This window comes from Cnephaeus nilssonii, assembly GCF_951640355.1.
Source record: "Cnephaeus nilssonii genome assembly, chromosome: 5".
Lineage (NCBI taxonomy): Eukaryota > Metazoa > Chordata > Mammalia > Chiroptera > Vespertilionidae > Cnephaeus > Cnephaeus nilssonii.
In genome coordinates this window covers 16,916,948-16,941,765 of record NC_137076.1, presented here as the reverse complement: position 1 = coordinate 16,941,765, position 24,818 = coordinate 16,916,948, and the positions used below count along the sequence as shown (strand labels likewise).

At 54.8% G+C, this 24,818-nt stretch overlaps 1 protein-coding gene across 1 annotated transcript in view; it reads right to left on the bottom strand.

The window, feature by feature from the left end:
- Positions 1–229: 229 nt before the first annotated feature.
- Positions 230–24,818, bottom strand: part of LZTS1 (leucine zipper tumor suppressor 1) — a 50,665-nt gene continuing 26,076 nt past the window's right edge. Inside the window, exons 2-4 of the mRNA XM_079773359.1 lie at positions 8,359–8,834; positions 6,566–7,366; positions 230–4,010 (exon numbers count right to left, since the gene is read on the bottom strand). Coding sequence (XP_079629485.1) covers positions 3,339–4,010; positions 6,566–7,366; positions 8,359–8,703 — 1,818 coding nt within the window. The 5' untranslated portion in view covers positions 8,704–8,834 and the 3' untranslated portion in view covers positions 230–3,338. The remainder of the gene's footprint in view (positions 4,011–6,565; positions 7,367–8,358; positions 8,835–24,818) is intronic.

Sequence of the window (24,818 nt, the reverse complement as noted above, 5' to 3'; positions counted from 1 at the left end):
CGGGGTCAGCCCAGGGCCCATTCATAGGTAAGGCACAGGGTTGGTGAGTGGCAGGGTCCAGCTGGAAATCCAGCTTTCCCACCAGCCAATCCCGACCTCATCAAGGCCTCCCACCTTCCCCAGTGGGAAGGGCGGCACCTTTGTTTCAAATGGAGGGGCCCCAAGAAGCTGCCGGACCACAGCCCGGGGAAGGAGGGTGGCTTGCGTAGACAAACGTGGCCATGGAAGACAGGAGAAATGGCATTCTTTATTCATAAATAAAAACATAAAATCACCAGAAATAGTTTACATGGCCAAAAGGGGCATCAAAAATAAAATAAAACGAAGCTGTCAAAAGCAAAGCAAACAAAACAACAAGAAGCAACCAAGAGAAAAATAACTGTGTACATATTCTCCCAAACGCTAGTCCGTCCCAAGGCAGCCAGCCCGGCTGGGGGTTCCGGCTCTGCCTGCAGACGCAGCACAGACGCTCCACACTGGAGTGCGGGGAGCACCACCCGCACGGGGGTGGGTGGGGGGAGATGGCTCCAGCTCAGGAGAACTCGGGGCGCAGGGAACGCCCCTCCCGAAGCTGCGGCTCCACCAGCCCAGCCTGCCTCACCCCCGGGCAGCCTGGCTAGGTCGGGACACGGCCAGGGCAGGGGCAGAGGCTCAGCAGTTGCCTCTCGGGGAGAGACGGCCCCCAGTCCCCACAGAGCTCAGTGTCCACAGTCCGTGAGTCTGGTCATCCCAAGTCCCAGAGGCAGAACCCCCTCCTTGGAGAGGTGGTGCGGGCTGCCGCGCTCTCTGCAGACAGCGGGAGCATTTTCAGGCCAGGCACTCTTTGGGGCGCGAGCAAGCCGGCCAGCAGGAGTGCTCAGAGGGAAGGGCCCTGGGTCAGGCTGCCTGCTCTGAGATGCAGTCGTCCAACCTCCCCAGTCCCTGCCAGCCTCTGCTGTCCAGAGCCCCGTCTGGAGAGGCTGGGTCTGGCGGGCACGGTCCAGGAGGAGTAAGGCCTGGAGAGGCTGGGTCTGGCGGGCACGGTCCAGGAGGAGTAAGGCCTGGAGAGGCTGGGTCTGGCGGGCACGGTCCAGGAGTAAGGCCTGGAGAGGCTGGGTCGGGCGGGCACGGTCCAGGAGGAGTAAGGACAGTTTCCACAGGGAGGGGAAGAAAGCCACACGGTGGTGAGGTTGCTATGTTACAAGTCACTGATGCACCTGGTGCCATCCTGGGGCCTTGGGCTGGTGGCGGCCCAGGGTGGGATCCAAGGGTTGGCTGAGGGCAGGGCTGTGGGGTGCAGGGCACAGTCATACCCCGGTTAGCACCCACCTCTTCTCAGGGGAGGGACTGCTCTTTGGGAGGGGTGTCGGGGTGTCTCCGGCCCGGGGAGGGGCCAGCAGCCTCGTTCTCTGGCCTGTGGGGCAGTCTCACTGGGAGGAAGGACTCAAGGCCCGGCTGGTGGAAATGGAGGGATGACGGGCTCAGCACAAGGAATGGGACCTCTTTGACTTGGGGTTCTGCACTAGGCCCAGTGGCCGGTAGGGCCCTGCAGGCGGGGAGGGGGCTCTTGGCCTGTGGATTCCGGGTTTAAATCTGGCTTATGACGAAGAGCCATGGCTTCAGATTCCAGAAACGCTCCTCCGTCGTGTGAAGGCAGCAGGACAGGCAAGGCGTAACCCGGGGACGGAAAGGCAGAGCAACCCCAGAGAAGGTGGCCCTGCCCTCACCCCGGACTCGGGGAAGGAATGCGGTGGGTCCTGGAGGGGCAGGAAGAGGAGCAGCTTCATTCCCACCAGGAGTCTGAAGCCAAAGGTCAGAGGTCGGGAGGCAGATGGGGATTGGTGTGGAACTGCCAAGTGCCCCAGGGAGCTCCCCCCCCCCCCCCCCCACCCACCGCAGGCAGGCATGAGGCGCGGGCACCCAGCAAGGGCTGGCTGTCCTAGGAACAGCAGCTGCGGCTAGAGTCAAAAATAGAACATGGAACAGCCTGGCTGCCTGCTCGATATGGCTTCCTTCTAAAAAGACAAGAAAGAAAGAAAAAGAAAAAAAATTCTGAAACAAACAACTGAGAAACTCTACCTTTTCTGTCCTCCCCAGCGCTGCACATCCTGAGAAAGGAGACCCCGCCTCCCCCGGCGGCCCAGCTCCCAGCAGCTGCAGCCTCTGGCTTCCTGACAGTCTGGCTCTTGTGGGGCTCGGGGTGGAGGGAGGCCCGCGGTGGCCCTGGGACACTCACAAGGCTGTGTCTGTGCCTCTCACTCTCCCTGCCTGGGGCTCGGGCCACCGGCACTCTGGGGACCCCTCCTGACCAGGAAGGACTCTTGCCTGAACCTGGCCCTGGAGCTGTGAGGGGAGAAGACGACCTTCGCTGCCCAGGTCGTCCTGACCATCTTAGTGGATACAGGTTATTCTGGATCCAGCAAAGGCTGGGTTCTTGGGAAGAAAACAAGGTCAAAATAGCTGCTGGCCGACTGAGCCAGGTGGGGAAGCCGTGCTTCCAGACCCGACCAGGAACTATCCGAGGCTCTCCTGGGGACAGCTGGAAAGCCACACCCACCTGTGTCCCCGTCCCTGCAGCCTTCCCTTCCCAGCACCTCCCCAGGTCTCTACGGCTTTAAGAAAAGTGGTCACTGAGATCAGAGGCCACCAGCTGCCCAGAGGCCGCTCACCTTGTTAGCAGGCCCAGCAGGGTCGGGTCAGACTACTGAGCTGCTCCCTCTGGCCCCTGGGGTCCTCGCTGTCCTGGGCTACCCAGCTCTCCCCTCCTTTCTGTGGCTTGCCGGCATCGGGACAGCGCTGATGTGGCTAAGCCAGCTTCTCAGCACCCCACCCCAACCCCTGCACCTCCTCAGCCAGGGGAAGAGCTCAGGTTATGACTGGGTCAGATTACAAGGATTCCGGTCACAAATGGCTTCGTTCTATTCCCAAGGCATCCCAGTGTGTCAGGGGAGAAAGACGGTGGGAAGAGGGGGCCGGGGGAGGGGGGTCGCTGGCCTCCACGGCAGCCACCACCATCCCTGGGGGAGGGTATCTCTAAGTATTTGAATAAAGGCCAAGGTGTGGGGAGACCTTGATCAAATGATGGAGATGCCTGGCCCATCTCTCAGGAAGGCTAGAGATCTGGTGGGCGGCAGAATGGTGAGCACTGCGCCACGGGAAAGGGGAGGAGAGGCCATGGGGCAGTCCCTTCTCTCCCCTCTGCTTCCCTCCCCTGGAGGATGCCAGGTCTGTGCCCGGGCAGGCTTCTCTCAGAGAGGCTCAGCTATGGAGCAGGGAGGAGGGGAGGGAGCCCTCCTGGACAGGGCCTGCACCCTGCCTCCCAGTGCCGGGTCCCAGCTCTCCCCCGCCCAGGAGGCTCCTCAGATCTCGGTGGCTATGATGTCCTCATAGGGGATGTCAGCCCCTTCAAGGTCAATCTCCAGAGGCTCCCCCGCACCGTCTCTGTGGGCCAGCTGCTGCAGGGCCTTCTCCAGGCGCTGGTTCCGCTGGTACATGGCCAGGTAGCTCTGCTGCAGCTGCTTCTGGTACTGGATCACCTTCTCTTTCTCCTCCTTCCAAACCAGCCGCTCATGCTGGAAGCCTGAAGACATCTGGTCGTGGCCTTGCCGCTCCTCCTTCAGCTCAGCCCGCAGCCGCTCCAGCTCCCGCTGCAGGGCGGGGATGTCCTCAGAGAAGGTGGGCCCTGGCCCGGCCCCCAGCACCGGCCCCCGGGGCGTGCAGTCCCGCTGCAGGGCGGCCTGCGCCCGCAGGTCCTGTAGTTCCTGCTCCAGCAGGTTCACCTTCTCCCGCAGGAGCTCCGACTCGTTCTTCTTGCGCTGCAGCTCGTTCTCGCAGACCTCCAGCTCCAGGCCCTTGGTGTGCAGCGCGCCCTCCAAATCCTGCGTCTTCAGCTCCAGGCCCTCCAGCTTGCCCCGTGTGTCCTTCAGCTGCGCCTTCAGACTGAGGATCTCACTGGCCTTGGCGTTGACCTCCATCTGGGACTCCTTCAACTGCTGCTTCAGGAGGGAGATCTCGCCCGACTTCTGGCACACCTGCCGAGGGTCAGGTCGGGGTGGGAGAGAGGAGAGAGTGGGAGGTGAGAGGCCGTGGCCAGGGCGGGCGACGGCTCCGCTGCCTCCCAGAAGGAAGCTGTCCTGACAGCTCCCAGGCGTGCTGGTCTGAGTGACCATGAAGGCCAAGCCCCTCCCAGAAGCTCATTTCATTCTGTGTCCTGGCTCGTTCTGTCCGCATTCCTCCCTCACCCCCAATTCAGAGTCAAAATCTCAGTCTATACCCAAGCCTATAGTCACGTGCAATTGATGACCAGGGGTTTAACCTGCCCACTGCTGGCATCTCCATCATCCACATTTAACATCAGTGGCATCGATTCCCATGTCTGCCACATCTCCATCACCATGTTTATGCACATACACTCTGACCTCACCCCTGCACACACCCAGCTCCCCGGTCCTCCCTACTGGGGTGAAGACCACATTCATGTATTCACCCTATGATGAGTGCCATGCCTGGCTCAGAGACAGGCCCGATTCCGATCTACCAAATGATGGGCGACTGTGTTCTGCCTGCCCCCATGCCTCCACCATTTCTGTTCCTGTTCCCCAACAAATTCGGCCAAGATCCACAAACAACACCCAAGGCACTGAAGCAGACCGGCGTGTTTCCGGGTCTGGGCCATTCAGGGCCGGGAGTGGCTCAGAAGAAGGCCAAGGCCCGTTTGGGTGTGTGTCACAGAGGGCCTCCTGCTGCCCTGGGAAGGCTGGTGGGATGAGCCTGGGGCCTGGGCCTCTAACAGGAGGGATCTGGGAGCAAGACTGGAAGCCACCTGGACATTTCTCACTTTTCCTCGGAATCCCCCTTGTTGTCATGAACTGCCTTGGAAGCATTGACTGGGACCAAGAATGCCTTTCCAGGGCCAAGCCTGTATCTGTTTATGGAGGGAGCAGCAGGAGTGATGGCTGAGGCACGGGCCTGGCTTGGGATCCTGACTTGACCCTTAGGACCTGAGCGACCCCTAGCGTAGTGGCTATATGGCATAGTGATTAGATATTTGAACTCTGGGGCCACGCTGTCAGGATCAAGTCCTGGCTCTGATACTTATTAGGCGGTGGCCATGGGCAAGTCATTTAACTAGCTACTCTCTATCAGAACCTCTCTGTGCCTCAGTCTCCATAATTGAAAACTGAGGATTAGGAACAGTACCTCCTCCATAGGGTAAGGAGTAGATGAGAGAACCTAGGGCCTGACATTTAATAAACACTCTACACATTATTAGCATAAATGGTTGAATATGCTTATCTATAATAATAAAAGCGTAATATGCTAATTAGACCAGACAGCGGAACAACCTTCCAGACATCCTTCCGGACGAAGCCGGGGCTGTGAGGGCTGGGCCCCTTGCACGAATTTCATGCATCGGGCCTCTAGTGTTATCATAAATGTTTAATTTAATTTATTTAACTTACTGTTTTACTACATAGCCTGACTGGACAACCTGGGAGCGAGGTTCGCAGCCATGTCCAGCTTAGCTCCAGGTTGGACGGACAAGGAGGGATGCCTAAAGCCAGCACTAGCTTATATCCCCGAGACGCCCCCAGGTGTCCCCAGGGCTGGCTGAGACACGATAGCTGCGGGAGGGTCTGCTGTGCCCACGTGGACATGCAGGAAGGCACTGCTCTCACGGCTCATTCTTTCCGCCCCAGAAAACCTGCAAACAGGAAGTGACACCCTCCTCCCCTGCCCAGTCCCCCATCCATCTCTTCCACAGAAGGGATCTTTCCCTGCTACGGGGAACACTTCATCCTGACTGCCAGGATCAGCACAGAGAGCTCTAGTGCAAACAGATGTTTGTGCTGCTAGGGTAGTGGTGCTGGTCCACCCAGACCCAGTGGCCCTTCAGACCCTTTCCACACAGAGTTTGCCTGGGGGAGGGGGGGCACAGAGCTGCTATGCACACACTCCTGCCTGTCCCAGCACACCGCCAGGGGCCTCTGGGTGAGAAAGGCTGCCCTCAGGCAGCAGGATGGGGTCTGAGCCTCACCGCCAGGGTGTCTGAGCGCGTGCATGTGCGTGCGTGATCCCTTGTCTTCCTGTCCTGTTTCCATCTCAGACACGTGACAGAACCCCCACTGACACTTCCGGGGGAGGGGAGCGGTCCGTTCTGCCACTGAGACCTGCCACACATGGCGGCACTCTCACCAGTGGGTGGGGACCCTCCCCTCAAAAGTAACACATCCTATGCTCTCTCCGGCATGAACTCAGGTATGGCCGTGCTTCCACTGAGCCTCCTGTGAGCAGGTGAAGCGAGCTGGCCCTCAGATACCCGCTGGGCCTTGCTTCTTAGGGTTCCAGCCTCTTGGTCAGTGACTTGGTCAATAAATTGAATTCTGGGGGCCACGAGGCCCTGAGACAGGGAGAGAGTGGGAAGCGCAGACCAACTGCATCCCTCATATGGGAGGCCCTCGTGTGGGTCATGAAGCTGGCCCTCTAGCGCGGCGTGCTGGGCAGTTTGTGTCCACACACCGCTGGCCGGGACCTGGAGGAGGGGAGGGGCCGGGCACCATTCAGGGCGAGCCCTCCCCAGCCTTACCTCCCACTGGGTCTCCTCCAGCGCGGGCCCGAAGCTGGTCTTCTCCTTCTCGTAGGTCCGCAGCTTGCTCTCCAGCAGGTCCTGCTCCTTCATGAGGCTCTCGAGCTCCTGCCGGAGCTGCCGCTTCTCCTGCTGCAGCTGGAGCACCTGCAGGTGCAGCACCTGCTGTGTGCGCTGGCCCTTCTGCGAGGCCTTCAGCCTGCTGCTGCTCTTCGGCTCGGGGCCCTCCAGCTCCTCGGGGTAGCGCCACTGCCGCTCCTCGTAGGCCTGGCCGGAGGCCAGCTCCTTCTCCTCAAAGCTGCGCCGCAGCTTCTGCAGCTCGCCCTCCCTCTCCAGCAGCTTCTGCTCGAGCTCCTGGATGGCGCACTCGTCCGTGGAGATGGGCGAGCGCACGCACGAGGAGCCCCTGTCCGCCTTGCTCGGGTGGGCCAGCTTGCTGCCGCCGTCGGAGAAGGACAGCGCCTTCAGGCTCATCATGTTGCTGTCCTGGAGGAGGATGCCCTGGGTGATGTTGTGGGCTGAGCCCCCAAAACGGCTGGAGGGCCCCACGGCTGTGACCAGCGGTTCCAGCTGGTAGCTGCTGCTGGTGCTGTGTGTGGGCAGGCTGGACATGGAGTTGCGGCCGGAGTCAGACAGAGCCCCGGAGCACTGGCCGGGCCTCAGCTCCTGCTCCTTGGGCTTGTCCGGGGGGGCGGGGTGCAGCTGGTGGCCGGTGCTGTCGGGGGAGGCGTGCAGGACGGCTCCTGATCGCGGCAGCACCGGCTTGAAGGCTGTGGGCCGCACCGCACCCTTCTCTGAGGCCTGGGGAGAAAAAGAACCACGTGACCTTGGGTCTCCCTGTCCACCCAGCCACGTGGCACCCTTCTTAGTCACAGCCCTAGGCGACCTCGCCGGGTGCTCTGAAGCTGCCGAATGTGCTGAATCTCTCAAGGAGAAGCCACTCTGTGCCACGAGCTGCCACCTGCCACCAGCTCCTCCCAGCCTCCTGAGATGAACACTCCGGCTGTCCTGTGTGGGGCCGGCAGGGGCAGGGGGCTGGGTGGGCATGGTCTCCCTGCAGAAGTCCCTGCTCACCTCACCGCCCTCCCAGCAGGCACCACCGTGGCCTCCTCAAAGGGTTGTGAGGAGCACCTGACATAACCCTTTTCTTAAAATTGTCATTTTCCTGGGTAGAGCATTTGCAGTCTACAATCCCTTTAAACTGAAAAGCTTACGGCTCCACACGGGGCCACTTCCTAGTGGATCAAAGCCCGCGTAGTGCCGGGGCTGAAGTAGGAACATGGTTTTTGGCATCCACCCGTGGGCCCCAGGAGAGCTTGAGCTGGAATGAGGGCTGGCTTTCTGGAGTACGTAGGACTCTTTTGCCCTCGTTTCTGCTAAAGATGATGGCAAGGAACTCACAGCCGGCTCCTGGCCCGGCTTGAGACGAGCTGCCACACCACCCAGCCGCACAGGAGGGTCTGCTAGCAAGAGAAGCTGCCGGCTCTCCAGGCCGGCTCTCCATCTGCTCTTCCGGGGCCCCCTCTCCTTCCCAGGCACTTGAAAATGCTGCTGGTGGTCTTGCCTTGACCATCGGTTACACCCGGGAGCTCAGCAAGCCTTTCATTTCCCCCTGCTCTTTGCTGAACGGCTCACCTAAGATTGACCGACCTTTGGTCTCTGCAGCGCGGCTGAGCATTCCGGAGATCTGAATGTTTGGGTCACCGCCACCCCTCCCTGCCCTGTGCTCTCCACCCGTGTTGCTCTCACCTGCCATTCCAACCCACCCGCCCTTACCAGAGACCCCCACTTACCATTTCTAGCTGATTGGAGAAGGGCATGAGCTTGGGTGGGGTAGACGGGCCGAAGTCCACCCCAGCCTGGCCCCCTAGGTCCCCACTGGACAGAGCAGTGTAATCGGGGTGGTGGGCGCCCCGGGCCTTCTGGCTGACTTTAATGTAGAAGAAGTCTTCGCTCTTGCCCATTTTGGAGCTGGACTTGCCATGCCCCGAGTCCTGGGAGAAGCCGAATCTGAGCAGCCCGTCCGAGTAGCGGTTGAGTTTCTTGAGGTGCGAGGACTTGCGCAGCTTGTACTGCGACGCGCGGCAGTGCTTGCTGTGGAAGCCGTGGCCGGAGATGAGGCTACTGACGCTGCCCATGGTGACGCGGGGCGGGGGACAGGCGGGGCGGCGCGGGCACCTGGCGTGGCTGCGGCAGCGACGGGCAGTCCTGGCTCCGGGAGGGGACTGCGGTCATAGCAAAGGCCTCCAGAGCCTGGGAGAGCGCGGATCTGGAAGAGACACAGGGCAGCGGTCAGCAGGGCTGGCCCTGTGGCCCTGGTGGGACCGGAAGAGGAGTCCTCACTGCTGGCTCTGGCAGTGGAGACAGGCGTGCGTCTGAACAGAAGCCCAGCCCTGTCCCTGGGCTCTCCTTTCTTCCTTTGTCCCCAGATTCAGCAGCGTCCCCTGAGGGCCCTGCTTCTGGAGGGCGCTGTTCTGAGTGGGAAGACAGGGCGGAGGCCAAGACACTTACTGCCCCTGCGCCCGGGGGCTCGTGCTCAGGGTAGTATGGATGGGCCATGGACAGCGTGCACCATCTCATGTGACAGAGGTGCTACGGGATAAAGCAGAGCACCTGGGACGGAATTCAGGGGGCTATTTATACAGGGAGCATCAGGTGACAATGGCCTCTCTGTTGGGGGTATCATTTAAAAAGACCCCCCAAATGGGGCCCCAGCGCTTTGGCTGTTACTCTGTGGCTTTCAGCAGCAACACCATGATCTGACTGAGGCTAAGGAGGGCCCCTCTGGCTGCTGAGTGGGCAAGAGGCTGTGGAGGGGCCTGGGTGGACATGGTGGGCTGATTACGCTAGGCCAGTGGTCGGCAAACTGCGGCTCGCGAGCCACATACAGCTCTTTGGCCCCTTGAGTTTTTAGCAAAGGCCAGCTTAGGAGTACCCTAATTAAGTTAATAACAATGTACCTACCTATATAGTTTAAGTTTAAAAAATTTGGCTCTCAAAAGAAATTTCAATCGTTGTACTGTTGATATTTGGCTCTGTTGACTAATGAGTTTGCCGACCACTGTGCTAGACGAGTGATACCATGGCTGGGACAGGCGGTAGCTTTGGATTACACGTTAGATTTAATTTTAAGTTTCAGCTGCTAGGATTTGCTACAGGATCAATGCAGGGAGCAAGAGAAAGAGAGGAAGGAGTCTAGTCAAGTCACTAGAATAAGTATGTTGCCGTTTATTGAGATGCAAAGACCACAAAAGGAGCCAGTTTAGGATGAAGCGGGGGCGGAAACGTCGGGAAGGTGGTAAGGCGTGCTGGACAGTGGGCAGCAGGGCGGGCGGGAGCTGCGGCGGCTGCAGATTTCTGTGTGAACGGTGCTGCGGAGAGAAGCCAGCTATGAGAGCAGAGGAGGCCACGGAGGAAGCGGAGGCAGGGAGAGAGAGAAGTCTGAGGATCCGCTCGCGGTGGTAGGAGGTGAGGAGTATGCGGAAGGGAAGCTGAGAAGCTCCCAGCTGATGCGGGAGGCCTAAGGCAGCCACGGAAAGAAGTCGTCTCGGGAAGAGGATGGAGCCAGGACTGCTGAAGAAAGATGATGGCTGAGGACTGGCCAGCGGATTTGGCCGTGGGGTCATTGATGGCCTCAGCAAGAGCAGTTTTGGTGGAGTGGCGGGAAGAAAGGCCTCATTGGAGAGGGTTCCAGAGAGAACGAGGAGGGGAAGAATTACCCCCTTGAATGTTGAGCAGCAGCGATAGAAGGTTTGGATTCCCAGTTAGGAGCCCTGCCTGCTACGACATGTGAGGCAAACTCTCTAACATCTTCAACCTTCAGTTTCATAGACTAATGCTAAGACACACAATTTTTTTTAAGGTAATAGGAATGCATCTTATGATAAATGCTGACAATAATAATAATGACCTTGCCCCTCATTGGACAGAGGAATGAATACATCGGGATGTCAATGCCAACACACGCTGATCCAATTAAGAGAGACAAAGCTACACGCTTAATCAAATGGGAAGTCAGACGGACCCTGCGCTCTTTTTCCTGCTCTAAAGGATACTGCTAACCCTGAAGGGGCAGAAGATGTCCAGGCAGGTTATGGGGAGTTGCGTGTGCACAGCGGGAGGAGCCAGAAGACTCCTCAACTCTGCATGTGAAAGCTTAGATTCAACTGAGCATTGCTATCCTGAAGAATCAAGGGGTTATGCATGACTGAATGTGTTCTATGTTCCATTAGTAAAAGCAACACAGCAAAACAAGTTGATTGAATCTTAGAATCTCCGAACCATAGCCATACCTACTCCAGAGGTACGTTATGAGGCATGAGATACCACCATGAGCTAATGGGTATGTATAGGCATTCAATAAATGGTGGGCATTTTCATTGGTAGCTATTATTATGTTATTACCATGGTTCCCTCTAGAATTCATCAACCCTGTTATCTTCAATGCCCCCCATTTTCCAGAACGAGTTATTGCTTTTCTACATGCGACTTTCTTGCATCCTATTCCCTGACAGTGCTACCTATGAGTATGGAGTTCCTCTGTTCGCTTGACAGGTGACAATGACTAAATATATTTCTCATCCCCTAGGTCACCCATCTCTTGCTTAGCTGAGAACTTCAGGTCCTTTGAGACAAAGATTCTTCGGTTTTCCATATGCAGGAAAGCTAGTGTTGGCCAAAAGACTCTCCTGCACTCTGTACAGTACAGCCCTTGGGCAACTGGTGACTTCCTTTTGCACATCCAGTTGCACATTTTTGAGCATCTGTAGGGGCAGTGTTGTGGAGATACGGCAGATCTGGATTTGAAAATCAACTCCTCTGAGATTTCTTTGCTTACAAAATAAAAATAATCGCTCCTTCAGAGGACCAGCATGCGGATGAGGCAAACCAACAGCAGTCAAGGGCAACGCTCGCACATGGTAGGCGCGCTGCAGATGTGCGATCAATGCAAGGATGAGACGAGAGCGTTGCCCTGGAGATGCATAGACGAGTTAGATTACAGCTAGTGTCAGGCTCCATGGACCTGTTTGCGTTCTCCTGCTCCGCCGCCAGCTCCTCTCACCTGCACCTTCAGACAGACTCCAAATTTGTCTTTCCCCAGTCTGTTCATCTTAGGCATCTGAAGGGGCACAACCATCACACACCCTGGTGAAACCCTTCAAGGCTTCCCATTGCTCTTGGAGTAAAGCAGACTCCTCACCAAACCCCGCAGGCCCCTGGCAGGCCTTGGTTTTGCTCCAATCACATCTCACCCCATCCTTCCCTGCTCATAACTACAGTTATAGCCCTCGACTCTTTTCTGTTGGTTGAACACATCAAGCCTTTCACCCCTGCTGTTGCCTTTGCGGACAAGTCCCTTCCCTTAGCTCTTTACACAGAACATCCTCTCATCCATTAGTTCTCAACCCAAATATCACCTCCGAAAAGTAGTTTTCTCTGGCTGCCCTGGAAAAATCCATCTCCCCCATCGCTCCCTATTACTCCAACCTGTTTACTCTTTCGTAACACTTGCTTTAACCTGTAATAATCTTCTTTTTAAATGTGTGTGTTGTGAATGTGTCCAACAGGATATAAGCTCCATGAGAGCGAAGACTTTGCATCTATAGCTCCTGGAACAAAAATGAGGAACATGAAGCACAGACTCAGAGAGGTCGACATGGCTCTTGTTATTTGGTGACCAGTTACCCTCGACCCAAGTGCCATGAATCCACGCTACAGACACTGCTGAGGATTTTAGGTGAGGCTCGGGGATGTTCAGGTCAGTCCTGGATAGCAAAGTGAGTTTCCAGGTAGGGGAGAGAAAGCCTGGAGGACAACTCAAGGTCATCACTTCTGGCCACGGCTTCATTCCCTTTTGGGTGGATGACAACAAGGTTTTGAGTGCAGGTGAGCCCCTGTGCTCCCTGAGCAGCAGCCTGGATGCCTTGTGAAGCACAAGCACTGCCCTAGGCCCAGGGCAGTGATGGCGAACCTATGACACGCGTGTCAGCACTGACACGCGTAGCCATTTCTGATGACACGCGGCCGCTGAGGCGGCCGCGTGCCGAGGATGAAACATTTGCTGCTCCTGAGGATGAAACATTTGCGAAATAATGTTTTTTCCTCAAAGTGACACACTACCCGAGTTATGCTCAGTTTTTTGGCGAAGTTTGACACACCAAGCTCAAAAGGTTGCCCATCGCTGCCCTAGGGGATGGAGAGGAAAAGTCCAATGATGCGGGGAGCAAACGAGAGGAGGGGGTGAAGGATGGTGCCTCTGGCCTCCGAGTGCATCCTTAGCCCCTGATCCCTGCCCTCCCTCCACTCCCCAGGTCATGACACACAGAGGAGCTTTGAAGTTTGAGATTATCCCCAGATCCACTTGGAGCTAAACTAATTACCTTTAAATGCCTGGGCTCGTTCTGTTTTTAACTTGGAGAGAACTTCAGAGAAAACTTGGCTGTGGTCCAGCCCTAGCTTTCCCACCCGCCCAGCCCCGCAGGATTGTGTCTCTGTGCTCAGGGGGAAGGGCACGTTTTAATTCCTGGGAAACAAGCCCCACTGGCCAGGAGTACATACTCAGGGTGGAAATGAGCACACAGATCTTGGCGATCAAGCAGGAGAGAAGGAAGAGGGAAGGACTGGGGAGGGAAAAGGAAGGAACCATGGAACTCACACTGATCATGTTGGAGGAACCTTGTTCTGCATGACCTCCTCCTGACTTCAAAGAAGGAATCCAGCAAGAATTAGACTTCAGGTCTTAAGGGAAGAGAGAACAGCCAGTGGAAAAGGACCCCCCCCCCGCCCCGATGCTATACTCAGAATCTGACCACAGAGAACTCAGGAGACTTCCCCCAGACTCAGTGCCAGCCTCTCTCTCTCCTCTCCCCCAAATGACTAAGGCTGCTACACAGTGACCTGGATCCTGGGGCACCCTCAGCTTTGGGCTGCTTCTATTCCCACCACAGCTGCCTTCCCCGACTCCATTCTGCACCCTCCTTCCCTTCCTGAAACATGAAGATGGAGGTGAAGAGGGGCCTGTCTAGACTCAGGTGAGAAATAATGCTACACACCCTCCCAACCCAAACCACAGGGAAGAGCAGCTCTGGCCTACCCACATCAATCCAAACTTCTGGCCCAGGGCGGGGGAGGCTCCACATCTGCCCTCCCCTCTCCCCTGGGCCTGGAGAGGTCACCACCAGATCAGGATGCTCAGCCTCGTTACCTCACTCCTTCTCAGCTCCCATATTGCCCTTCCTGCTCCGTTTTCTCTCCCTCCTCCGCCCTCCTCATCTATTCTCTCCCCTCAGCCTCCCAGGGAACGGTCCTGGTGGGAGGGTCAACCAGAGGCCCACAGCCACGCTGCAGGGCATCTCCGCTCTCCTGCCAAGGAGGTGCCACCGCCTAGCGCACACCCACGGGGACTCACAGAGCTCGGGGAGGCTGTGCCAGCTCCGATGTGTAGCTTCCTCCAGCACCCAGGCCAAGCTATGCGGCCCACTCCCAGGCCCACTGGCGGGGTGTGTCCCAGTAACTGCTGTGCCTTGTCACCTGCAGGCTGAGCCTAGACGATGGGGCTATGTGTGGGGTTCATTCAATCATTTATTCGATGAATATTTATTCAGCAACTGACAAGGACCAAGTATGCAAAGTGCAGGGGGAGGGAGGGGAGGAGAACAGTAAGCACATAGAATAAAAAACAAAAGCCACAGAGACAGGGAGGAACGGGTGAGCACGCGCACTCACTGCTTCGCTGGCAGTGCCCAGCGAAGACCTCTGAGACGGCACTCAGGCACAGGCAGCCTGGTGACATTTCTGACAGAAGGGTCCCTCGGGGAGAACAGCAGTGCGAAGGCCTGAGGCAGAGCAGTGGTTCTCAAGGGGGGGTGACTTGGCAGGTTTGGAGACAGTCATGACTGCTATGACTGGGGCCTAGGACGTGGAGACAGCACAGCCCCTCTCTAGTACATGTGACAAAAACAGCCCCTTAGGACCAAGAATTACCTGGCCCAAACTGTCACTAGCCCTGAGGGTGAGAAGTCTGGTTTTAGGGGAACAGAAAGAAAAATGTTACAACCTCAGTCCTGCCATCATCGACTGGGTGTGACTTAGAGCAAGTGCCTCGAGCGCTCCATGCGTTTCCTCACTTGTGAAGTGGAGGCAACCACGCCTGCTTTGCCACAGGACATCTGTCTTGACAACGGGTGGTCACTGGCACCAAATCAGCACCAACAGGAACCTCGATTTGGGGGGAAGCAAACTTAATTACTGCAAGCACCTTAAGGGTGATAGCGCATGGCTGTGAACACATCAGCCGTCCTATAGAGTAGGGCCCTGGGGCCAGGCCCTCTTCCACTAGGAAGCTCCGCTCTACTCACAGGTGCACCACGAGACCGTCTCCAGTGTTTCAGTTCCAGCCAGGAAAACACAGTCTTCAATCTTGGAAAGCGCATTCTCCTGGCCAATGAGGAGCTGGCTTATATAGACAGACAGTCCCATCCCTGGCCCCTGATTGGTCAGAACAGAGCCGCTCTGATTGGTCAGAGCTGCGCAGCTCTGATTGGATGCGGAAAGCCTCAGTCCTATTGGTTGAAGTAGGACTCCAGGAGCTCCTTTATAAAGGCTGGCTCACGGGGCAGCAACACAGGGCAGGCCAGCAGTTTTGCAGCCCAAAGGTGGACGGAGGCTTCTCCCCAAGTGAGAGGCCCCTGTGCAGAAATGGCTGGTAGGCTGTTTTTGTTGTTGTTGTTGTTGTTGTTGTGCGTGTGTGTTTAATTTGAGCACATTTAGCCACGAGGAGCGTTTCTTAGCAGGTGCCTTTTTCTTTTTTAAATTCAGGGTTCACAGTTTGAACATGAAGGAAAGTTGGAGCTTAGCACGAATTTGGAAAAATCTCCAGTGCTGGTTATTGTTAGTGTTGTTTTTCATTACTCTCCAGGCCAGTTCGCTGAGATATTTAATTATACAAGAGATGGCTTATTGCAGGAGTGCCCTGCACTCCCAGATCAACCTGGCCGGCCTCAGTGGTCTGAGGACTTCGGATTCCCCATGATGCTCCTGTACCACGGAGACACAGACGAGGGGCCAGGTGTAACCCTCCCTTTACTGAGCAGCTGGGTTCAGCTCAGTTCTCCTCTGAGGCCTCTGGAGAATGAGTGGGAGCTGCTGACCCCCTCCTCACAAGTGTCTCCCCTCTGAGATTTGCTTATGACTTCTCAGGGTTCCTTGACCCGGAATGCCCCTCAATTGACCCACGTTAAACAGATTAATATATCCTGCTCGGGGGGATCAAATGTGAGCTTGGGGCTCTGAGGAGGGACAAATAACTTGGTCTTAGATTCTTGTCTTCACTAATGACTCCCGGCTTTCCTTCTCCTGGATTTCCTTCATGGACTGGGGAGGTGGGAGCAAGGAGAGGAAGTGAAACTAAGGAAACTTAATCACCTCAGTGCAGCCTGCCCCTCCCAAACTCAGACTCCAAGGCCCTGCAGCCCCCCTTCCCAGGACTGGGACAGCCTTCAGACCTACTTCAAAGAGGGTCATAAAATGAAAGGAGGAGCCAGGCAGTCAGAGGGGCAGCCACCTGGACCATGATGAGCACGGCTCTGGGTGGACACCTCACCAATGCTCGCCTGGGTCCCGACATGTCGCTATTTGAGCTTTCTTCTTCTATTTAATTTTAATTGATTATTAAAATACCAGAACGCTACAAAAATAACCTGGGTCGCTCATGCAGAATTGACAACTGTTAAAATGCTGTCATGTTTGTTTCAGAAATAAAACATCTAAGTTGCAATCCCCATTCCCTATTCCTCCCCTCTCCCCATTACTCCCTCCCTAGGGTGGGTGTGGGGGTCCCTGTCATGCATTTTCTGGGTACATTTTTTATATTAAACATATTTTTAACATACAAGACTATTCTGTATTGCCTTGTTTTCCTCTTTTTATAAATGGTATCATGTATCATTCTGCAACCTCAAGTTTTATTTAACCTTTTGCATATTGGGCCCCACTTATGTTGCGTAGTCATCCTATCACATTTTGTTGACCATTCCCTACTCAGGTGCTTCCATTTTGTTGCTAAAATCCTCTTATATATGATTACTTCCCCACATGTGTGGAATTTTTGTAAGATTTACTTTCTTTGAGTCTTGGAAGACACCTAGTTTTTAAAGCCCCTCCCCTTTCCATGGAAACTCTCAAGAAGAGGTGGTACCTGAAACCCATATTGGCCAATATATCAAAGGAGGGCAACAAGAGTGGGACCAGAGCCTCAAATCCCACTTCCCCATTTCACTCCAGGGTGGGGGAGGCATGTCATTGTTATGGAGAAGAGGGTGCCATTGGCAGAGCGGAGGTGGGAGGGAAGGAGTCTTGGCCAGAGACACTGTCCTGCTGCAGGTGACAAGGGACCTTCCCGCTCTGAGGCAGCCTGGATACGGGTCAAAATTCCATAACGCTGAAGCTGTGCAGGACCTTAGAGATACTGTACCCCAAGTCCTTCATGACCCACAGAGGCCAGGAGCAGGGAAGGGACTTACCCAGTCACATCAAAAGTTCTGGACTTGAGACCAGCATCCTTTCCATTTTACCAACAGGACAGGACTTCCATTTTCCAGACCCAGCAAGGGAGGGAGTGAGCAGCTAGCTCCCTGAATGAGTAGGCCAAATGTGTAAGGGAGTGTGTGTGTGTGTGCACGCGCATGCGTGTAAGGCTGCCTGATACAGATGGGATTCTATCCTGTGAGCTCTCAGCTCTTGGCACGGCTTCAATAAGAGATGATTCCCCAGGGGGTTGGTGCCTGGGAAGGCAGAGGAAGCAGCTTTGGGCAGGCTCTGCTTGGGCCCAGCCATGGGGAAAGAGGGAGCTGACCTGTCTCCAGCAATGGCTGATGGTTGCTGAGCTGGGCAGGGCCCAGAGTTCTGCCTGCAGCTGTCTCCCTCACTCTGGGGGCATCACAGTCCAGAACAATTCCTATCTTAGCCTGGGAAGCCGCGCCTTTGCTTTCTCAGTTCAGGTCTCTCTGTGGAACCTGGATGACACACACTCACTATTATTCATTCCCGTTGTCCTTCAGGGTAGACCACGTGCCAAATATCACCTTGGTTGCCTCGAGAAGACAGGCAAGCCTGTCACAAAGAACTGGAACCTCGCAGTGAACCCTCAGCTTCCTTTCAAAGGAAGAATCTTGGGTCTCCCCACCCCGGGAAGCCTTGAAGACCACAGGAAGTCCCTCCACAGGACGCAGACCCTATGGTGCTCAGCCCACTGGGCACTCAGTGACATGGCCTGGGGACCGCTTTTGCATCAGGGATGAAGGGTGATCTCTTAATTATCTTTAAACCTCCTTGAAGGCAGCAATGAGAGCAGCTTCTCTGTGCCCCACACAGTGCTGAGCACAGTGCTCAGGACACAATACGTCCTCAGTGCATGTTTTAATAAGATCAGCTCTCAGCGGCCACTGGCTGAGTTTGCCGAAGGGCAGGTGAGGCCCAGGGAGATGTGGGATTAGGTCGGGTCCCACATGCAGATTGGAAGCCAGGTCTACAGAACTAGAATCCAAATCTGGCTTCAACCCAAACTTCCAGCTCTTAGACTGACTTTGAGTCAGTGGTCACCTTGGAGAGAAGGAGAGATTTACCCTCTCCTTCTTGTCCTTCACATCCCAGTCCTGTTCAAAGGTTTCGGCCAAGACAAAAAAATATATGAGGCAGTCTCTGTTTTCAAGGGGATGGTGGAGAGACAAGACAGGTAAGTAAAAAGCAGCACTAGTTGAACTAAGGCTTACAGCACATGAGTGGTGTTTAATGTTTTCTTTCATACAGAAGTAAGGTAAAAGTTCTCACTCTACTGTCTGCCTATTATGGACTGAATGTCTGTGTGCCCCTAAAATTCATGCATTGAAGCTCTAACCCCCAATAGATGGTATCAGGTGATCAGCCTGGGAGGTGATTAGGGTGAGATGAGCATGCAGGTGGGGTCCTCATGGTGGGATTAGTGTCCTTAAGAGACCAGAGAGCTCCTTCGCTCTCAGTCTCTCTCTCTCTGTCTCTCCTCCCACCTTGTGAGGACACAGCAAGAAGGTACTTTCTACAAGACAGGAAGAGAGGTCACACTAGAGACAGAATCTGCCATTGCCTTGATTCTGGACTTCCAGCCTCCAGAACTCTGAGAAGTAAATGTGTGTTGTTTAAGCCCCCATTTGTAGTATTTTGTTATAGCAGCCCAGCTAAGACACTGGCCCCTGTGCCCCCACCAGACACCCTGGCAGAAGATGCTACGTAGGTCACCCTATTTCTGGCATTGTCCTTATGTTCTTCCCTCCTGCTTCTCTGTCCACATGGTGCTGATTGCTCCAAAGTGCTCAGACCTGCTGTTGTTTGGGGACAGTCCTATAATGGAATAATGCTTGGTGGAGGTCAGGGAAGCTCAGCTCTACTTCCGGTTCTGCCTCCTCCAGCTCTGAGACACGCAGCAAGCCGGTTCAGTTTCTGGCCCTGCCCACTGTGACTTTTTGCTCCTTCAGGCAACCCCCCCGAGGGCAGAGCCTGTGCCTGTATAGCTATGAGTCCACAGGAGGAAGCCATCAGGCACCATTCAGCAGGCCCCTACATGATGTTTATGCCACCTGCATGATGGCATTAGGCTCTTGACAAAGGCTCACTGATTGGCGGATCTGTTTTGTCACCTGGCATAAGGTTTAACCTTCCTGTGTCTCTACTTCCACATGTGTCAGATAAGCACAGCTGACACCTACCTCACCAAGGTGGCATTCATATGATTAGACTATATATATATATTAGAGGCCCGGTGCACGGATTCGTGCACATTGAAAGGAAATTAATTAGAAGGTGGTTGACGGGGCAGACTGGGCGAGATGGGCCAGACATAACCTGGAGCCAACCTCCCGAGGTCCCTCTTAGCCGGCCGCACCTGGGGCAGTGCCAGGGCTCGCAGGGCGTCTGTGGAGTAAGTGGGTCCCTCTGGCAGGTGGGGTCTCTCAGCCTGGCCTCTGGGGATTGGGCCGAAACCAGCAGTCTGAGATCCCCTGAGGGGTCCTGGAGTGTGAGAGGGCACTCTGCAAAGTTGTTGTTGCTCAGCAGCTCCTGCATGGAGCGTCTGCCCCCTGGTAGTCATTGCACATCATAGCTACCGGTCGGACAGGCAAATGGTCGGACAGTCACTTAGGCTTTTATATATATAGATATATATATGAAAATGCTTGACCACAGTAAGAAGAATACAGTGGATAAATTTACACCAAAGTGCTTATGAAATTATAAATCAGTGCGGAAAGATGCTAGAACTAGATCCTCATGTCTTGAAGTTAAAGGAGCAGGTCTTTAGGGAAGGATGACCACCCCACCCCCTTCCCCATCTCCATCTCCTTGTGGAGAGTAGGGCAGGCCAGACGTGCCTCTCAGCCTGCTGGAGGGCAGTGGGGCTTGCAGAATGTGAGAGCAGTCCAGTAGCATCTGCCTGCTGGGGCTGGGGGTGCTGGGATGGCCCCCAGCAGCTCCCCAGCAGAGGTCTCCCTGGGGCTAAACAGGGCACATGCCCAGGGATTACCTGACTCCCCTTTCAAGATGACTCTCCCCCTGACCCTCTGTCCCCCACCCCAGTACACTGCCTGACTCAGCTTTCCTTATCTGGAATTCCAGTGTTTGTATTACTGTCCTTGACCTCTCCTGCCATTTGCTGCTCTGGATAAGGAATGAGGGAGAGGGGAGTTGGGGCCAGGGCTGGGGCAGGGGTGAGCCTGGGAGCTGGTTAATCATTTCAGCCCAATCTGCAACCCTCCCCATGCTTGCTTTGCTGGTGCCTGGAGGGCCCCATGTGCAAAGCTCAATACATATTTCCGGGTGAATGGCTGAATGAAAAAGAGGTGAGGAGGGAGGAGGGAAGGGAGTGTGGGCAGTGCAGAGAGGCTGAGGGGGGCAGGTTGCAGGTGGGCTGGGAGCAGGGGCCCACGCAGCTCTCAGTAAGTGCACTTGGGTTCCGTGGAAAGGCAGCAAGTGAAAGGGAAATCGCTGGTAGGCTGAGTCATCCCATCGGTGAACAATCGGAAGCAATTCTGCTTCCCACTGCTGGGAGGAGTCAAAAGCCATTCCGCCTGGCAGCCTTTTGTGTGCAGATCTCAGCGGTCAGCTGCTGGCTGAGCCTTCCTCCTCCCCAGTGGGCAGTTTGTATCCTAACAGCGCTGATTGATGGCTCTTCTTAGGAACATGATTGCCCACCAACCCCAACCTGCCCTTCTCTTTCCCCAAATTAAACCACAGTTACAGGCAAAGCTCATGCAAATTTCACCCCTGCTGCGGTGAGTGAGTGCAGCGGCTGCTCCCACGTGAGACAGCAGAAGGTGAGCCTCATCCATGCCTATGACGAGGGCACCAAGAGGCACCAGGGCCCACTTCTCCTCCTTTAACTTCTAAACAGTGGTGACTCCGGTGCTCAAAGGGGTAGCCTGTCTGATGGGGTCTGTGTGCACCACACAGGAACCTGTGACCGTTCCTGACTGGTCTCTACACGCCCTGAGTTAATTCTCTCTTGGTACCAACTGATGTGTGTGGCTAGGGAATTTTGACTTCTGTGTCACCTCTGTCCTGATTTCTTACTGTGTCCTCCTCACTGTGTCCTCCTCCAGGGCACGTTCCTGTTGGGGACCTGGAAGCCTTGCAGCCGCTGATGAGCATCAAGTAACCCTGCTCCCCTGTGGGAGCCCACTGCCCCACCGCCCTGACAGTGGGGTAATTACTGGAAAACCTGGGGATCCCTCAGTGTTGGCCAACAAGCTGCTCCTGAAGCCCCTCATTACTGCTCCCTTTACTCTGTGATACTTTAACTGGTAGGCCTTACCATCTGCCACCCCAGAGTTGCAGAGAGAGGCTCTGAAGAGGCACGTGGAGATGCTGGGACTAGAAGGTCGCTCCAGCTTCGCTGCTGCCCCTCCTTGTGCTTCACACTCCAGTGATGCTCATGGTTCCCCAAATTGCCTCTCAGTGCTTTTCCACACGGTCTGCCCTCTGCCAGGAAGGACCTCCCTGACCTGTCTGTTTCTCAGGGGAAGGTAGACAGTCACCTCTCCTTCCTCAAGTGTGTCTGAAGGAGGCCATGCCAGTCCAATGCTCTGTTGGGAAATCAAATCCAAGGCCACAGATACCCATTCCCTGAACTCTGGGGGAGGAAGGAGGGCACACGACAGTGGCTGGAGATCTCAGAGAAGACGTGCGATCGGGGCAGGAGGAGGGACCTCTAGCTGGGGAATCTTTTTTTTTTTTTAAATATATTTTATTGATTTTTTACAGAGAGGAAGGGAGAGGGATAGAGAGTCAGAAACATCGATGAGAGAGAAACATCGATCAGCTGCCTCCTGCACACTCCCCACTGGGGATGTGCCCGCAACCAAGGCATATGCCCTTGACCGGAATCGAACCTGGGACCCTTCAGTCCACAGGCCGACGCTCTCTCCACTGAGCCAAACTGGTCAGGGCAAGCTGGGGAATCTTAAAGAACCCTCAGCAACATCTCCTGTGCTGTGTGCCCTCGACACTGTTTTGAGCTGGTATGGCAAAATGCGTCACCTAGTCCCTCAGTGCCTCTGTGGACATTAACCACATCTACTTCATTCGATTTCTATGAGGATTCGATGAACAATGCAAGCTCAACACAGTCAGATACTCAGTGCCCAGCACATCCTAAGCACTCAGCAATTGTTAGCTATCATCCTTGGGTATCCTGAACCCTATTCACCTCAAGACCCACCTCGAATGCTGCCTCTCTGGGGAGCTTCCCACATGAATTCAAGGCCTGTGGCTCTCTAGATGCTCTTTGGCAGTGGTTCTCAGAGCACGGCCCCCAGCCCAGCAGCAACAGTGTCCTCAGGGACCTTGTTAGACATGCATATTCTCAGGCCACCCCAACCCAGATTCCTGGGGCCCAATCATCTGTGTTTTAACGGCCCTCCAGAGGATTCTGATGCAGGGTAAAGCTTGAGAATCACTGTTTTGGTATGTCCTTTGTAATTTATCATTGTATTGATCATGTGATTTAGCCTGACCTGAATGATTAAAAAAGCTCCTTGAGGGTAGACCTTGTCTTATATTCTGAGGAAAGGTTGGGTAAGTCCATGTGCATTTGAGTTAGATGAACATTTTAATTAGATTTCATCTGAATAATTCCTAACCTTGCATTCTCCCCACCCCTACCCCCTCAACCTTCCCATCCATCCAAGGCCCTGGGGAAATTTTTACCCTCCCTCACTCAGTAAGAGATTTCCTCCCCCTTCCCTCTCTCCCTTCCTTCATCCCTCCCTCCACCCAACCTCCCTCCCTCCCATCTTCCAAGGTAGCCACTTAGGGCTCAAGAAAAAGACAATGTAGAATAAGGGTAGAAGGCACTTTTAGAATGTTAGGAAACTCTAGATATTTAAGTTTGTGTCAGGGGTGTAAAATATATATATTTTTTAAACATTTTTTATTGATTTCAGAGAGGAAGGGAGGGGGGAGAGAGAGAGAGAGATAGAAACATCAATGATGAGAGAGAATCATTGATTGGCTGATTCCTGCACACTCCCACTGGGGACTGAGCCTGCAACTGGAGCAAGTGCCTCGACTGGGAATCAAACCGTGACCTCCTGGTTCATAGGTTGACGGCTCAACCACTGAGCCATACCTGCTGGGCGGGAGTGGGGGTGGAGGGGATATAAGATATTGAGCTGTCCTCTCAAAATGCAAAACCAGGGCAAGGGAGTCTGGTCCTAAGCCCCTTGCACACAGATTCCTTACAGGATACTGACAACCTGCTTGTTGTAACCCATGGCATTATAGCCAAGTGCAGAGGGCCAAGGGCACAAGGACTCCCTTTAATACCTTCCCCGTTGCCACTGAGCTGGCTGCGGGGCTCCTTCCCCAGGCCCTGTGGGCAGTATAACTGAAAGCTGGGGAGACTATGGCCAAGGAAACATATGTGCACATAAACATGTGATTTAGCCAAGCTGCCCGCCACTCTTAGTCCTCTCGGTGTCCAACTGAAGCCACTAGTTTGCAAACATAAGCTTCCCCAGAAACACAGAAGCTGTGAACAGAGCACAGGCTACCAGTAGGGTGATCATATGATTTGGACACGTTTAAGAGTAAACGGGGCACTGGTATTCATTACACTAGGACAGCAGATGTAAAGTGGGATGTGTAGTCACCTTACATATCCGCCATATTTCTTCCCATGAGGGCCAGGCCAGGAGTAAGGATATTGAGGAGGGAGGTTTGGTGTCTATTGGTTCCCTGCCTCCCCGCCTCAGCTACTTAGTGCTCAGTTCACTACAAGGGACAAGGAATGAGAAGCAACTAGGAACTAGTGAGCGCCAGCTAAATGGACCACTTACCAGGTGCTCTGCCTACAGTGATACCTAGGGTACTGTGGCACCTTGTACTTCAAGCACCTACACAGTGGGTCCTTATCTCATCTGTCCTCACCACAGCCAGGGACAGGTACCAGAGCTCCAGGGTCACAGATAGAAGAGCTGGTTCTAGAACCCAGGACTTCTAGCTCATAGGCCAGAGCTCATCCACTGCCACACAGCCCAGCCATGGGGCAAGCAAGGTGAAAGCAGGATAGATATATTTGGCTGGGCAGGCATGGCTGTGTGTCACCTCACAGGACATGTGTCAGTAGTTGCTTTGATAGGTAGAGACATCTGTCACTGTGGGGTGAGCTGCTGGGAGCATGTGTACCTTTGTTCAACATTCACAAGGATCTGGTGAGCATTTACTACATGCAGTCACCATCAGGGCCCATAGACACAGCAACGAGCAGAGTAGAGCCTGCCCTTATCGACATACACAATCGTCTCAGAAAGTGACAATCTAGCTTGCATTCAAGGCCTTGTACAATTTAACCCCAAGTTCTCTTCTCACCCCATCTGCCACTATCACAAGCTACACCAACTAAGCATGCATCCCGACTGATCCAGGATACAGGGCCGTTGACATGCAGGGTTGCAGCTGATATCTAGAATGACCTCCTGGCCAGCATCCCTGAGCTCTCTCAAGCGTCCATGTAGCCCTTTCCCTTCTACCTGCCTTTGTCATGCTGCCTCCTCCCATCTGAGGCATAGTCCCTGGCCCTCTCCTAGATCCATCCCTCCTGGTTTCTCCTGCTCAGAAGACTCAACATTGCTGACTAGTGCTTTTGTCACCTAGAGGGTCAACTCTTTTTGAGCCCATACTCTGATGGGCATACCAAAAAATAATCAACAATCTCCCAGCAAGCCTTGGC